At 41.2% G+C, this 16,319-nt stretch overlaps 1 protein-coding gene across 1 annotated transcript in view; it reads left to right on the top strand.

Moving 5' to 3' along the window:
- Nucleotides 1-16,073, top strand: part of RFX6 (regulatory factor X6) — a 424,100-nt gene extending 408,027 nt beyond the window's left edge. Inside the window, exon 19 of the mRNA XM_078646873.1 lies at nt 15,385-16,073. Coding sequence (XP_078502999.1) covers nt 15,385-15,566 — 182 coding nt within the window. The 3' untranslated portion in view covers nt 15,567-16,073. The remainder of the gene's footprint in view (nt 1-15,384) is intronic.
- Nucleotides 16,074-16,319: the final 246 nt, after the last annotated feature.

Below are 16,319 nucleotides of genomic sequence, written 5' to 3'. Positions count from 1 at the left end.
CTAATTTTTTTCCAGGATAAGCGAACTCCTTTAGAAGCCCATATAAAAGAACAAATGTCGCTTTGTAGTCTCTTAAGCCCTTTCTTGTCAAAGTCCCAGGGAATTGTTTCAAACAAAAATGTAAGCTTTGGTAGAATCACCATTTTAATCAAATTGGTGCGACCAAACAGAGTAAGAGGTAGATGACTCCAACTTCGCAATGTCTCCCCTATTTCTTTCTTCACCCGTGAAAAATTAATTTTTGTTAATTCTGCTATGTTCTGTGTTATTCTTACTCCTAAATATCTCATCTCCTTCTTGCATTTAAAACCTTCGGTATTTAAATTCCATGCCATTAGTTCTGTTTTACTTTCATTAATCTCATATCCTGAAGCTTTGCCAAATTCTTTAGTAAGCTTAAAAATATTTCCCGTAGATTCTTTCAAGTTTGAAGTAAAAATAATAATGTCATCCGCATAGAGACCGATCTTTTTGTTCCACTCGCCTGCCCTAAAGGGAGCTATTGTATCCATGGCTCTAATCCTACTAGCAAGCGGCTCTATATATAAATTAAATAACAAAGGGGAAATCGGGCATCCCTGACGGGTACCCCTCATTACTCTGAAAGAGGGTGTCAAAATGCCATTTACCAACACCTTAGAAGTGGGGGAGCTGTACAGTGATAACAATGTGTTGGTATAGCTTGGGCCCAATCCTAGATGTTGAATAAGCTTCTTCAGATATAGCCAGTTCACACGATCAAATGCCTTGGCGGCATCAAGGGCAATAAGAGCTAGAGGGAGATTAAAAGCTGTCGCCATATCTATTGCGCCAACCACTGAGAAGGTGAGTTCTTTTAAATATCTACCCTTCATAAAACCCTTTTGGTCATCATGTACTAAGAGGGGAATAACTAGACTCAATCTATCAGCCATGATTTTGGTAAACAGTTTGTAATCATTATTTAATAGTGATATTGGCCTATAAGCGTCTAAATATTTGGGTGACTTGCCGGGTTTTGGGACCAGTACTATTACTGCCTCATTCCAGGACTTTGGCATTGCTATTTCTCCTCTAAAGATGGTGTTAAAAACTCGCTGTAAAAAAGGAGCGATTAGACCAACCAGAGTTTTATAAACTTCTAAAGGGAGACCGTCTGGTCCCGGAGCCTTACCCCCCTTACCCTTCTTAATAGCTTTTTCCACTTCCATCAGTGAGATCTCTGAATTTAGGATCTGTTTATATTGAATTGGGAGTGGATTTATTAACTGTACCCATGCTGTTATCACTTGTGGATCTGGTACTAAGTCCTCCTTGTAAATCCTGGAAAAGTACTCATAAAAAGCTTCTGAAATCTCTCCACTGTCTGTAATAGCTGTGTCTCCATCTAACCCATCTACTCTAATTTCCTTAATAAAGTTTCGAACCCGATCTTTCTTTGCTTTCCATGCCAAAAGTTTGCCACACCCTTCTCCATAGCTAAAATGTGCCAAACTACTAGCGTCCCACTTTTCTTTGTTTCTGGCTGCAAGAACTGTAGCTAATTCCACCTTCAGTTTTGAGATGTCAAGAATAGCCTGGTCTCTTAGTTGCTGCTCTTCTTCTTCCACAATCCTTGCCTCGTTCTGTCTGATCTCTTCTTCTAGGTCGAAAATTCTACTATAATATGTCCTTCTCTTCTTCGCCCCTAAGGCTCCCAGCCTCCCCCTCAAAAATGCCTTACATGTGTCCCATACCACATCTAGCTTGGCGGAGTCTATATTTGCATTCAGAAAAGCATCCAATTCCCCTTCTATAATCTCTATAGCTTCTTGATCTAACAGAATCGTGCGATCCAATCTCCAAACAGGTTCACAAACTTTTTGGCCAAATGTCAAGTGCAGATGGATAGCTGAATGGTCTGATAGGTGTACCCCTACATGATTAATATTTGTAACATACTCCACCATCCTCAAATCTAACAAGACATAGTCTATCCTAGACCTGTGTCTATATTTTTGATTGTAATATGTGTAACCCACCTTCTGGCCCGATTTAATACGCCAAATGTCGCACATTCCATACTGTGTTAATAGCTCTTTTACTCTGTTAGACATCTTAACATTTCTCTGTGCTCTTTTTCCTGAACGATCCAGATCTTTATTCATAACCGTATTGAAATCTCCTGCCATAACTATATCTCCAGAAAAACTTAATAATTCTGATGCTAATTTATCCAAAGGGACCAAATCATCGATATTTGGTCCATAATACCCAACCAACACAAGATTTCTCCCAGCCACCATGGCTTGTACTATGAGCCACCTCCCTCCAGGATCTGCCGCCATAGCTCCAAAAGAGAACTGCACTCCCACCCTAACTAGGATTGCAACCCCTTTAGTCACCATAGTCTGAGGTGTATAATACTTATACGCTATCCATTTCTGTCTACCAAACATATCCTTGCTTTCCTCTTCATTTAAATGAGTCTCTTGCAAAATAATTATATGAGCCAGTGAGTCTTCTAAGTATTTAAAAATAATCCTTCTCCTGGATTTCACCCTTAGCCCATTGACATTCCAGGAAAAAATTTTTAGTTCTTTTTTATTAGCTCCCATCATTCTCCTTAAAGAACCAACTGATCTTTACCTCGCTTGTGGCTTCTTGACCTATGAGGATTATTTTTTTATTTTTTTTCCCTTCCCATTTCCCTCCCCACCCCCTTTCTTTGCCCTCCATTCCCCCATCCCCTCTCCCTCTGGAAAACCCTTCCTGTCTATCTATGGCCATAGGCCTTGTGAGTGCAAAGGTGGTGGTGCTTCTCTAGAACCAAAAATATCTTTATATGTTCGTCTGTCTCTTGGCTATTGCAAAAAGGTTAGCCATTACAATCCCTGATTTATAATAGATGCCTCTCTTGACAACTCTGTACATCTTTCAATAAAATCATCCACATCCTCAACAAACCGAAAAGAGTGCATCTTATTATGCCACATGACTTTAAGAAAAGCCGGAAATTTGAGCTGAACTGTAGCACCCAGATTTCTTAGAGGTTCTATTCTCTTTCCCATTTCCCACTGCCTATTTGCCGTTACGGGAGACAGATCTGATCTAATCTCTACTTTTGCTCCATTGACTGTTAGAGATTTCTTTTTCAAGGCTGCTGACAGGATACTCTCTTTTAAGTTGTATGTTAAGAAATTAATTAAAATTTTTCTTGGTTTAGTCCTGTTTGCATTTAACCTAAAAGGATCTCGATGTACCCTCTGTATATCGGCAAAAATGATCTCTTCATCTACCTCTAAGTCTAACTCTGTACTCAAAATATGCGCCACATACCTTTTTATATCTGCCCCCTCACTTTTTTCGGGTAACTTCAAGATTTTTAAATTATTGCGCCTCTGCATATTTTCTAGACGCTCCATCCTTTCATCCTGTGCTCTACCTAAGAATTTAATGTCCTCAATCTCTTTTTGATTGGCAACCTGATTAGCGACTACCTCTTCGCGAAGTTTCTTTGCCTCTGACTCCAGAGCCTCTGTTCTCTGATTTAACTCACTAAACTTGGCCTCCAAACTGTTACAGGAAGCCTGGATACTTGCTTGATTAGCTCTGACAAGATGGAATCCTTCCTTCATGTCCCTATCTAGTTTCCTCAAAAGGGTAACTATATATGTATCTGAGTTTTCTGAGTTATCTGGGTTATCTAGATTAACCTCTTCTTGTTCAGACAGCCCTGTATTATCCCCAGGGTGCTTACTATTTTCTTGTATTGAGGACTCCTGTGCCCCTTCCATGGCCTCTTTGCTCCTCACAACCACTCCAGAAGACTCCATATTTTCACTGCTAGATAAACTTTTTATAGCTTTGTCTTCCTCGCCTCCGTCGGCCATATTCTCCTCTCCCTCCCCTTCTTCCTGACTGAGACTTCCCAATTCTTCCCCTAAAACCTGATATCTATTAGGACTTAATGGAAGTATCTGGTCCTGCTCAAAACCTTCCTTATCAGTGTTTGGTCGCAAAATTAGCGTTTTTGGAATTGTTTTAAAGTAAGCGTTAAGAGAAGGAGAAGGGAGTACTTTAAGCTTTTCTTTTTTATTTAAAGCTGTGTTATGGCGCTTTAGTGATCTGCCTCGAATCTGCACCTTCCTTTCTTTAGGCTTTTCAGGCTGCTTTTGTATATCTCCCAGCTCTGCTTTGCTTGTAACAGCTAGACCTGCACTTCGTAATGTGTATGCTGTTTTTCCTGAGTCCACCCTCGTCTTCGTCTTCGTCTTCGTCTTCGTCGTAGTGCTTACGCAAATATCTTCGCTTAAAGACGCCTGTTTGTTGTTCCCTGCTTTAGCATTCAGATCCTGTGTATATTCAAGCCCTTTACCACGTCCGCCCCCGGCTCTCAGTATAATTTTTGCCGCCGCCCTTCTCCCCCTTCCTATCTCCTGGGCTGCCCTTGTCCAGCCGACAGCGGCTTCTACTCCAACTCCTGCTACGAGGCTCACCTCTAGACTCGACTCTCCCTTCTCTTCCGCAGCGCTTCTGCTAACTACTAACCCCGCCTCCAGGGGTTCGCTGCCGTCCTCTCCTACAGGCACCGCGGTATGCGTCTCCATGCGTTACTGCCGCTCGGGTAGACGCGGGGGAGAAAGAAACGCCGGGAACCAAAACGAGATCTCCTTCGTGCACCGGGTAAGCGTTCTGCTCAGCTCAGCCCAATTCCACAATCTTTTTTTTTTCTTTTCCGCAATATTTCGCAGTTTCCTGGTCTAGAGACAGCTCCTTGTTCCCAACTTTAAAGCACCACCACCTCCGTGCACTCGCGACCCGCAACTAGCCGGCCGCCATGTTTTCCCTCCCGACCTACATATTTATTATTTGATTATAAACTGTTTTATAATTAAATTGACTAAATATGATTAAATAATAAATATGTACTCTTTTTATATTTGATTAACACCAATTTATATGTGTAACTATTTATAAAAATGTGTAACTATTTATAAAAATGTGTAACTATTTATAAAAATGTGTAACTATTTTAAAGAATGTAATTTATTAGAACATTGTTTCCTAAGGATTTTTTAAGTCCATACTGCCACTAATTTCAATCAGAAGGGGTTACAGTTAAGCCTAGGTGGAATTCCTTGTAACCAAAAAACTCTGCCATACTACACAGAGTTCTGCAAGCAGCAGAGTGCATTAGGTCACTCCTTTCACACGTATTTTTTAGGACAGGGTGTTTATCCCGTGCTTGAAAATCAGTGTGAATGGCATTATGACTATCGCAAGAGGGCGCTGCTTTTTTCAGCTGCTCAAGTAGATGTTCTACTCAAACGGCAGCTTCCACAAACCAACAGAAGGTTTCTCTATGCGAGCAGTAGCGGTCATTGGCGACCGCCCGCATTGAGAAATATCGCCGGGAGGTGGTCTGGAGTAAGATTTTCCTCGCTCATGCTCGCCAACTTAATGTAGTGCAGAGTGGGAAAAACCCTGCAAACTCCACGAGCGGAGCGGAATTTCATGCCCAGGCTTAGTTACAGTACCACTAGTTGGGCATGTGTAGTGCTGGACTTACTACAAAGGTGTAAGTTACTACAAAAGCATAAGTTACTACATAAGGCTAGTTTGATAATAATGAAAGTAGTAAACTTTCTAAAAAGTGTAAACCTACACAGAAGTGCAAGTTACCTTTGTGAATCAGGCACACAATGCAGTGATGGGGAGCAAGAATAAATAAATATGCTCTTTGCATGTAGAATATTACACAACACTCAATCTGGAAGAGCAAGAAACAGTGATAAAATAGAAGGCAATGGTAAAGGAATTTCAATCATATTAATACTGTGTTTCTATCCAATCCGAACTATTTCGGAAAAAAAGAAGCTAGAGAAATATATTGGATTGGGTAAGATTAGACATAGAGTAGATTGCATGAGTTTTAATTAACTCCACCCCCACAATAAATAATAATTTTGGCAGTTAATAGCATTAAAGGGATTTTTGTTTACAATCTAAGGGGCGGATTTAGCAAGATTTTGAGCTGCGCAATGGGGCGCGAGGGCGACCCAAAACCTAAGTGATATTTATCAAGCCATACAAGGCCGCCTTGTGTGACCCTGCATGGCTTGATAAATCGAGAATATGCAAGGCAGCGCAAATGGCTGCCTTGCGTTACTTCACGGCAAGGAGGCATTCCTTGGGTGGAGGGTGGACGTTCCCACTTGTCCACCCATATTTCAATGCATTTCCGGATTGACCATTAGTGGTAGCCCTGCGAATGCATCGAAAAGCTACTCCTCCCCAGGTGAAGCGTAAGGGGATTTATCTTTATTTCTCCTTGATTTTCCCTCTTTCTATGTGTGCTACATGCAACACACATATAAAGAGGAACACGCCTCTCATTTTTTTGTGCTGGAAGGGTGTTACTTCCTGCAGAAAAGCATTCCTTCCTACAATTCATGCACCCCTGCAACATGATGCAAGGGTGCCTGCATTTGTTCTAAGCAGCCAAAACTACCCCAGCTTTAGAAAATGACAGGAATGGGTTGTATAATGGTAAATACTGTGCATTCCTGCCCTTACCCTTTCACACAGCGCAGAGCAGCAAGGTGGCTTGCTGCATTGAGCTGCATGAAAGAATGATAAACCTGCCCCCAATAGGTTCTACAAATGTTTGTAGCCACTATGTTAATGCCATGACTTTCGAGGATGTGAGTGCATCTTTTACCATCAGAGCATTTGAATATTAGAACCTCTCAGGATGGACAGCAATGATTTAAATGGATTCAAATGTGGTTTTATAATAGCAACACAGAAAAGAGTTCAGTGAAAACAGAAAGAGCAATATAATTGAGAGTGCGTTTGAATTCCAGCAATCTGCTTTTGGTGCACAATAACAGTTTGCAAACGTATATGGATTGATTGGACATACATAGAAAAATAAATAGCTTGACATTCAGACAGCTGAATAAGTTTGTGAACCATCATCTGATTATTACTCAACAATATGCAGTCAATAGTCTGGCATGGCAAGTTGGTAAACACCAGGCATAAGAACTAACAAAAAAGAGAGACAGAACAAGTTATTATTATCTAAACTCCAGTAGAAGCAAGTACATTCTAGGTAAAGGTTTTAGGTGTGTATCTTGTACTGGATAATCTGTGTCTGGTTACTTAGAGTGCTTAGGGCATTATGCACAGTGTTTTAAATGTGATCTGATGTCAAACTGCGAAGTCAATGAAACCTCTAGAGGGATAGATCTATGTGATCCCTGGGTATTAAATGCAGGAAGAAACCTGGCTGGTTATCTTTGCTGTAGTTAATATTTGCTTAGGAGTATTTTTGATGCTACCAGTTTAAAAATCTGTCCTCTTAGTATAGGTGATAGGAACAAGGCTTGCTGCGGCTTTAACTCACTTGAAAAATTCATGATTTCTGTTTTGTCAGTATTGAGTTTATGGTGATTGACGGCGAAGATGAATCAAGGTGAAAGCATTGAACTTATATAGTCTCTGATGTTTTGGACCTTAACGCTGTTCTGCATGTCCTCTGCATGGGTAAAACATGTAAAACTAAAGGATATTCAAGAAAAGTGAGGAAATAGTTGAGCTCAATCAAATGTCAATGGTGTGGGAGTAGGTGTACTGAGGTTAAGAGACATCAGTCTCAGTTTGCCAGGAATAAGGCTATCCAATTAAAGACCTGATCATTAATACTCATGCTCTGGAGGGCGCCTGGTCTATATGATTAGGTGATGACTGTGTTAAATGTAGTTGAGAGGTTTAACAAGTCTGTGAAGCTGCTCCATTAGAATCACCATGTGTTTACAGGTATATAAGTTGAGTTTAGTAGAGACTAGATGAGATTTAGTCTCTTTTCAGGGTCACAAGCTAGTCTTTGCAATGGAAAGGATGTTATTTATTCAAGAAATTCCCGCCTCTGAATGGAGGATGCTTTTTTGTCAATTTCAAAAGAAAACATCAATTTGCTATTGATCTGTAATTCAAAAGATTGTTGATGTCAAAACCTAATGACTTTAATAGGCTTTAGATTCAATCCAATCCTTTATCCCCCTTGATCCTGAACTCTGAGTATTAAGCATTTACTAAGTGACTCCTTTTCACTTTGGGAGTCTCATTATAGCTAGACCTTTCTGAATGTCCCATTATCAAATTGGCGTTGTCAGCTTCCAGTCTAGGCTGTACTGGCAGGGCACTCTTTTCTCTCCCTGCCCTTCTGCAGATGAATCAAGTTGCTGTGAAGGCCCACTGGAATTAGCACACATAGCTTGGTCAACGTTTAAGCAACAAGATCTGAGTGCCAACACTTTCGATAAAAAGTCAGAGGAGCTTTCCTGAAATTCTTAAACTGTCTATTGAGGTGTGTAGCATCAGGTACAATTTTGAAGTGGAAAAGCTCAGAGATAGACAGCTCTGCACTCATGCTTCTGCCTTTCCTATGCCACCACTCTGAACCAGTGAGCGGCTAATATAATTCAATGAGGTTAGATGTTTAGGTATATGCCTTCCGTCATGTACAGAGTTTGGTGACCTACTGCAATTAACCGCACCTTTTTCACCACAGAACATGTTTCAAACAGAGTCACAGTCGCTGAGCATAAAATATTATATCTTTGATTCTGTGTGGAAGGGCAACCTCCCATCTTCTTTTGTGTGTTTTATTTGGAAGAGAAAAGCTAGATTCACAGGATCTCTTGGAGGTGTTCTACATAGGCTTTCCCCTCTTGGTTACATGGGCACTACCATAGTTAATGTCTCAGAGTAAAAAGTGATACTCTGGTAGGATCAGATCGACCTGATTGGATCTAAGAATTAATCATTTTGAATCTAGATTATTTTCAGGTGATTGTGGCCCTTCCTCCCCCTAGGTTTATTAATTCATACTCAGATGTTGCCATCTGTGCCTTAAGTCCTGAATTCCCCTCTACTCACAGTCAGGTGCACAGTGTGTCTAATAGTTAAAAAATGGATGCACGTCTGGCTTAGGGACAGCTGTAGCTCTCTAACCACATTGTGTAATAAAAATAAATAAAAAGTACATAGGTATATTAATACATATGAGGATTTGTATCAGTCATCTTCATCCATCTGTTCAACTGTCATTCACTTTTTGCTTATGCTCAACACAGCATAAAGTGTTGGGTGAGCCCACATCAACCACTGGCTTGAACTTGCTGCACTGTGAATCTTGACATTTTCTCTAGTCATATGTACATGTTCCAGTAAAAACAAGTGCATTTCAGTGTCAATGCTGTTGGGACAATACTTTAGTTCAGTAATGCATTTACTTTCTAATCGTTATCCTTTTTATGTGGAGCTTAGACAGTACTTGTGCTGTCAGGATGATCTGTTGTATGTACTTTGTGGGGTTTGACTACTCTCATTGCTTTGGATTTGTCTAGTCGGTTGTCTTGTGAAAATCCTTGCTTTCTATTGGGTGATTTGGCTTCATGGTCCCTCCTTTTTCCAAGTTGTTCACTCCCCGTAGTATTGCTCCAGGACTTGTAGGCTTCCGCTTTTTCTATATTACTTACTGGCAGGGACTTTTTTTTTAATTCTGAACAGCCCTTCAGAGCTCTTCACGTTTGTGCATTTCTCTTCATCAGTGTGGCGTTTGCTTCACAGCCGCCTCACTTCATCTTAAACCATGGCGGATGCTTTGAGAGGCTGCGCACCCTTCATTTTTACTGCACATGCCCTCATGTTACATTTTAATTATAATCAGTGTGACTGCCGCTGTGCTTCTTCTTTAAGTATGGCAGCCACAAGCCTTTCCTTTGTTCTGCGCTGGGCGGCTCGTTTAATTTCAAAGTTAAGCACTCAGTCTAGATCACTGCCACAACACATAGGTGTCCTTCTGGTTCTTGCCCTTCTGAGTATACTAAGGGTTGTATTACAGAGAGCACCCCGAGAGCGAAAGGGTGTTTGCTCCCACTTTGCGCACCCCTGGGACACTTTGGTATTACAAAAGAGGCCTGAGACTCTTGTGAGGTCCCTTCTGTAATACTGATAGCACTGGTGCACAAAAAGCGCCAGCGCTATCTACAGGGGATGTTCACTCATTTGCATGGGGACGTGCCCCATGCAAATGCAGAAATCCCTTTGCCTCTGCGCTGTATTATAGATGCAGGCGCAGAGGCACAGAAGCTCTCAGGAGGCACACTGACAGTGTGGCAACTAAAAGGTGGCACTGTCAGTTCGCCCACTGAGAGCAACCCTTCTGGAGGGGGTAAAGCGAGTCTTATGGACCCCAGAGACATTACCTTGAAGCAGGTGTAGTCACTGACTGCAGCCGCCAGTAAGTGGATCTCTAATCCCCCTTCAATGCCACCTGCACTGTGAGAACACAGAGCAGCTTTAAGGCAGCCGTACCGTTTTTCACAGGAATGCACGGCCTCCAAAGCAGCATGAGTTTGTGGCTTCCCTGGGGGCAGAGCATTCCATGTAAAAGGGTGCACTTTCCCTGTTTGCGCCTGGGGCTCCTGTTTTAAGGTGTGCCAGAAGCAAACAGGGAGATTTGGTAATGGAGACCTGAGTTATATTCTCAGTTGGAACATGTGACTATAATGTGTAGGTCAAGGAAAATCACTTTTTTCCTCCTCTTTTACTATACCGATCCCCTAAAGCAAACCTTTCTAAACTCTTCCCTCTGAGTCCTCCCCTCCAAAACTCCTTTTTACTCAGCCAAAAGCCTCCTCCTACTGCTAAGACCTAAAAAACACAAAAAAACAAAAAAATCCTTCACTCTTTTATCCCTCCACTATCCTTTTCAATCAAAATTAACAGACTAACATGTTCACTTCTCAAATTCCTTATTAAACTATACTAATATACTACCCAAATAACTGAATAACATATCCACTACTCAAATTACTTCATATTTTTTACTACACTCATTTTCAACAGTAATCCTCTATGGGTTCCGGTGTGGTGTGCTACTTGCCAGAAAAGCGCTTCAACACCCATCATGGGTAACAAGTGCTATTTGAATGCAAATCTTTCTTCCCCTTTTATCCCTCCGCTATCCTTCTCACTCCAAATAACTGACTAATATCCACCACTGAAATGACTTCATATTTCACCATATTAATTCACCACTAATCCTCTGCAGGCTTCCTGAATAGCGTGCGTCAACAAGCGATATATAAATACAAACCTTTGTCCTCCTCCATTCTTCTGCTATCATTCCAAATCCAAATAACTGACTAACCTATCCACCACTTAAAATGTACTTGCATGTTTCACTATACTAATTCAACACTAATCCTCTATGGGTCCCGGAGTAGCGTGCTACTCGCCGAAAAAGCGCTTAGACGCCTCATCAGAGGTAGTAAGCGCAATATAAATGCAATTACAATACAATACATCGCCTCATGGATCAGAGGCAGGCATAGTGCCGTTCAGGGACAAAAATGTGGCCATCATTAGTGAATTAGATAGCTAAAAAAAAGTGTCCCATGTTTGCAAATTGGGGCAGCTTTGAACGCTGTATAAGTGGTTTGAAAGGTATGGAAAAATGGCCAAGCAGGCCATAAAATAGGCTCAAAATAGGAAACAAAAATGCCCCACACACCAACTTTTCAGATAAACTCGCCGGGCACTGCTTAACTACCCTATGGGCCAGTTCTACCCTGGTGCCATTCCATTATTGACCCGCTTTGAAACTGCACCTCAGGCATTGCACACTACAACACTTGAAACTAAAGTACCGCACTCTCTACCACTTCACTCAACCACTTAACTAGGCCAATAAACTATGCACAACACTACTATATGCCAACAGAATATATACCACTAGACTCTACGCGACTATACTCTGTGCCACTTCACTCAACTATAAACAACTCTACGCCACTATGCACCAATATACTTACAACACCAAAATCTACAGTTTACCACTGCACTTTTACACTCAACTTTAACACTTCACACTACCCTACTTCACTTTATTATGCACCACTCAATACTAAATGCCATTTCACTATTATCCACTCAATTGTATTCAACTGCACTTTACACCCCTACACTATAAACCACTGCACTCACCACCTCTCCAGGCCACACTACACTCTATGGGCCAGATGTAGGTAAAACTTATTTACCGATTCTTAATTACCGAATTTTACCGATTCGGTAATTAAGAATCGGTAAATAAGAAGTGGGGGTATGTAGGAACATCCAGATGTTCCATTTACCGAATCGTTAAGAATCGGTATTTACCGATTCGGTAAATACCGACCGGTAATGCTCCATTCATTCCTATGGGCTTTGAAGCCCATAGGAATGAATGGGGCATTACCGGTCGGTATTTACCGATTCGGTAAATACCGATTTTGACAAGGGTGCAGGGGGTGTCACTTTGACACCCTCTAGCACCCCCACAAAAGGTTCAGGGGCCATATGGCAGGCATATCTGCCCTAAGGGCAGGTCTGCCTGTCATATGGCACAGGTGTGCATGCACACATGTGCATGCACACCTGAATCGGTATTTTAACATCAAATACAATTTGATGGTAAAATACCGATTTTGTAGGCCTTGTGGGACTCAGAAGAGTCCCACCTACATATCAATTTTACCGATTCTGTAAATATACCGGTCGGTAAATTTACCGACCGGTATATTTACCGAATCGGTAAAATTACCGATTTTCCCTGTTTACCTGCCCCTACATATCAAATGCCAAATACCGGTCGGTAACGGCCGAATTCGGCCGTTACCGACCGGTAAAACCCTACCTACATCTGGCCCTATGCCTCTACACTACTATACTCTACATCACTCTACTCTACACCACTGCACTCTTTGCTATGCCACTCTACTCAACACCACTACACTCTACAACACTTCAATCTACACCACTTTACTCAAAGCTAATGCACTCTACCCCACTATATCTACACCAACTACATTGCACCACTACACTTTACACCAACATACACTACAAAATTCCTTTATATCCCACTGCAGCCTATGCCACTATACAACATTGAACATCTACACCACATCACTATACTCTAAAACAATCTGCTATACACCACTGGTTTATATACCACTATATAAAATGCAACTCTATGCTACTGCACCGTATGCTATGCCACTTTATGCCTCTACAAACCACACTGTGCCTCTGCAGTCCAAAGCTGCAGTCTATACCAACACACTCAACACCACTTTACTAAAAGCTAATATACCATGTGCCACTACACCTATACCAACTACTTAGCCCCACTGCACTTTACACCACTATAAAAAAAACGGCATTCCACCCTATACCACAGCACTCTGCCCCACTACACAAAACATCACTCTATGCCATTACACTATATGTCACTACACTTTTAAAAAATACACTACTTCCCATTCTATTCTACTTTGCACCACAGCACTCTCCCTCAGTCCTCTCTACACCAGTATACTCTACAGTACTCTGCAACATAGCACTATACAAACCTGCACTCTTACACTCTATTCTGTATAACAACACTCTATACCACTCAGGGCCGCACCGGCTACCAGGCAGTTTGGAATGCTGCTGAGCTGGGGGCTGATTTCGCTGATGGGGACCTGCGTGTACTAAAAGAAATTCGTTTTGCTTTAATTATTTCGAAGCACACGCAGGTCTCCATGAATGAAATCAGCCCCCACTGCAATTAAATCAGCCTCCAGCTCAGCAGCATTCCAAACTTCCTGGTAGCCAGTCCAGCCCTGATACCACTACATTCTATATTGTTGCACTCATCATCTCTCAGCTCTGCTGCACTATACACCACTACACTCTATGCCACTACACTCCACTCTTCACTACTCCACTCTACCCTGCACCACCCCTCGCTGCACCACTATACTCCACTCTACCACACTCCACTCTACACCATTGCAAAATATACAACACAACTGCAATATGCAATATACTCTACACCACTATACTCTATACCATAGCACTCTGTACTACTCTACCTCACTACACAAAACGCCAATACACTCTACGCCTCTTTTCTCAAAGCAAATGCTCTCTGCACCATTACACTCTATGCCAATATACTCTGCACCACTGTACTTTAAGCCATTTAACTCTAAGCCATACTACTACACTATACTACACTACACTACACTGTACAACACTACACTCTGCAATACTAAACTCTACAATACTACACTCTATTAAACTCTACTCCAATAACACTCTAATACATGATATACCAGTTTACTCTACAGCACTATACTCCGCTATCTGCCATTCTTTTTCTTTTTGGCAGTAAGAATCCTATTTTTTTGTCAAAACTGAAAAAAGTTTCTATGTACCGTTGTCTGCTAAGAAGTGTCTGTACTTTTCATCATTTTAAGCAATGGTTATTTTTAAACTTAAAAATGAAATTGCAAACATATGCCTGCCACGTTTAAGTAATGATGTGATTTAGTTTCTATTTTTGTGGCATATTCTTGCAATAAAAAATGAAAAGAAATTTAACCATCACACCAGTTTGCCAAGACCAGACCTATTGACTTTACTTATGCTAGCTGCTGTTGAGGTTTATCAGAAAGGTGCTTTGCTTATTATCCTATTATGAATTGCATCAAATGGCATTCTTTCATTTGCAAATATTCTATGCTTCTTTAACGTGGAAGACTTTGAACATACTTCATCATTCTAGTGCACAGAACTGAATATCACCAATATCATTTTGCTGTAAAATGTATTGGCGTTTGTATTCAAAATTCTTCTTCTTTGTCTAACCTGCATAGTGCAGAGCCGCCTAGGAGTCTTCGTGGTAGATTTTCAAACATTTTGCACTGAATTAGTGTCACAAAATTGATGCTAACTAGCACAAAATGTATTTGGGGAATTTACTTTCCAGCGCTGGAAGGCACCCTAAAAGTAGCGCAAAGCAGCGGGAAGCACTGCTTCACATTACTTAGGGCTAATGGGATGGTACATGGATGTTTCCATGCAACCATTACTTGTTATGCAAAACACTTTCTACAAAGAATTGTAGACAGGGTCTTGTGCCAAAACTTAATGCCACTTCAAAAGAGGGGCTAACAGCACACATAGAAAGTGGGAAAAGCTTTAAAAATTTTCTAGGCATGGTATTTTGTACAGGAAGGATACCCTTCCTGTACAAAACCTATGCAAGACTCACACATATGCCGCTAATGTGTGTGTGTTGTGTTCAGCAGCTGAAATCAGAGCCAGCACTAGGGAGAGGGGAGTAGAGAGCCATATCTCTGAAGATATGGAGCTCTCCTGCTCCCTCTCTGTCATGCAACACAGAGCAGCCTCTTTGGGTGCTGCACCGCATTGTGTTTATTTTTTTTTAATTCTGTCTCTTCGTGATTTGGCTTCTCAATTATTTTAATTTAAAAGAGCAACATTCACCAAATAACCAATCTGTCCTTTCTTTTTTAGCTTCAGATATGCAAAACGGAATAGCAGCACATTCGTCGCAGTGCATGTATGGAGTTTCTAGTCAATACTCGTCGCAAGACGCTGTAGATTCCCATGGGCAGCCCGGAGAAGGCAGAGAGATGGTATCTTCCCTGCCGTCCATCAATACGGTCTTCATAGGAGCTGCAGCAGGAGGCACATGAAATGGGCGGGGGTACCACTTCATGATCCCACTCAACGGTTCCTGGCTACTCTGTACCAAGACTACTCAAAAAAGAACTTTAAGAATAGGTAATGGACAGGTTTCTTAAATGATCTAACATTGCCTAAGGGAGGACATTTTAATATATGACATCAGGACGTGTTGCCAGTGAAGCAATGGTAGCCACAGGGTCGCCCATTCATAGGCTGGATGGGTGGTCGCCTGTTGTGCCAAGTTATTTGGCGCACCAAATACAAAGAAAGGAACGATAATGAAAACATGAAAATGACACAAAAAATGTGGGGAGCTGATTACTTGTTTTTCCGACAGCACCATTTGCTATCAACTTGCAGAGGCTCCATCCGAGGATGGGAATAACTGAATATTAATGTGTTGCTGAAAAATTCAGGTGGAATCTGATTGTGAGACACAACGGAAAGATAACTGATTCCCTTCGAGAATTGTTTAAATAATTTTAATTTATTAAAGAAACGTTATTGTTGCCAGAGCGTTTTGCATCTGTATTCTTTTGTACAAATAAAATATAGTATGTATTTAATAAGTTCATACCACTCTATATTTATTGACTTGTCGTGCTTCCATTTCTCAGAGTGGCAGAATGTCAGTGTTTCTTATTTTATTTTCTAAGGAAAGAATTTCAAGATTAACACTTTCCTCTTTAAATCAGTGAATACGACATAATTGATACACTCATTTTTTGATGGTACTGTATGCAAATATATAACAGTAAGAA

The sequence above is a fragment of the Lissotriton helveticus genome, chromosome 6 (genome assembly GCF_964261635.1).
Source record: "Lissotriton helveticus chromosome 6, aLisHel1.1, whole genome shotgun sequence".
Lineage (NCBI taxonomy): Eukaryota > Metazoa > Chordata > Amphibia > Caudata > Salamandridae > Lissotriton > Lissotriton helveticus.
This window is presented reverse-complemented; position numbering and strand designations above follow the sequence as displayed.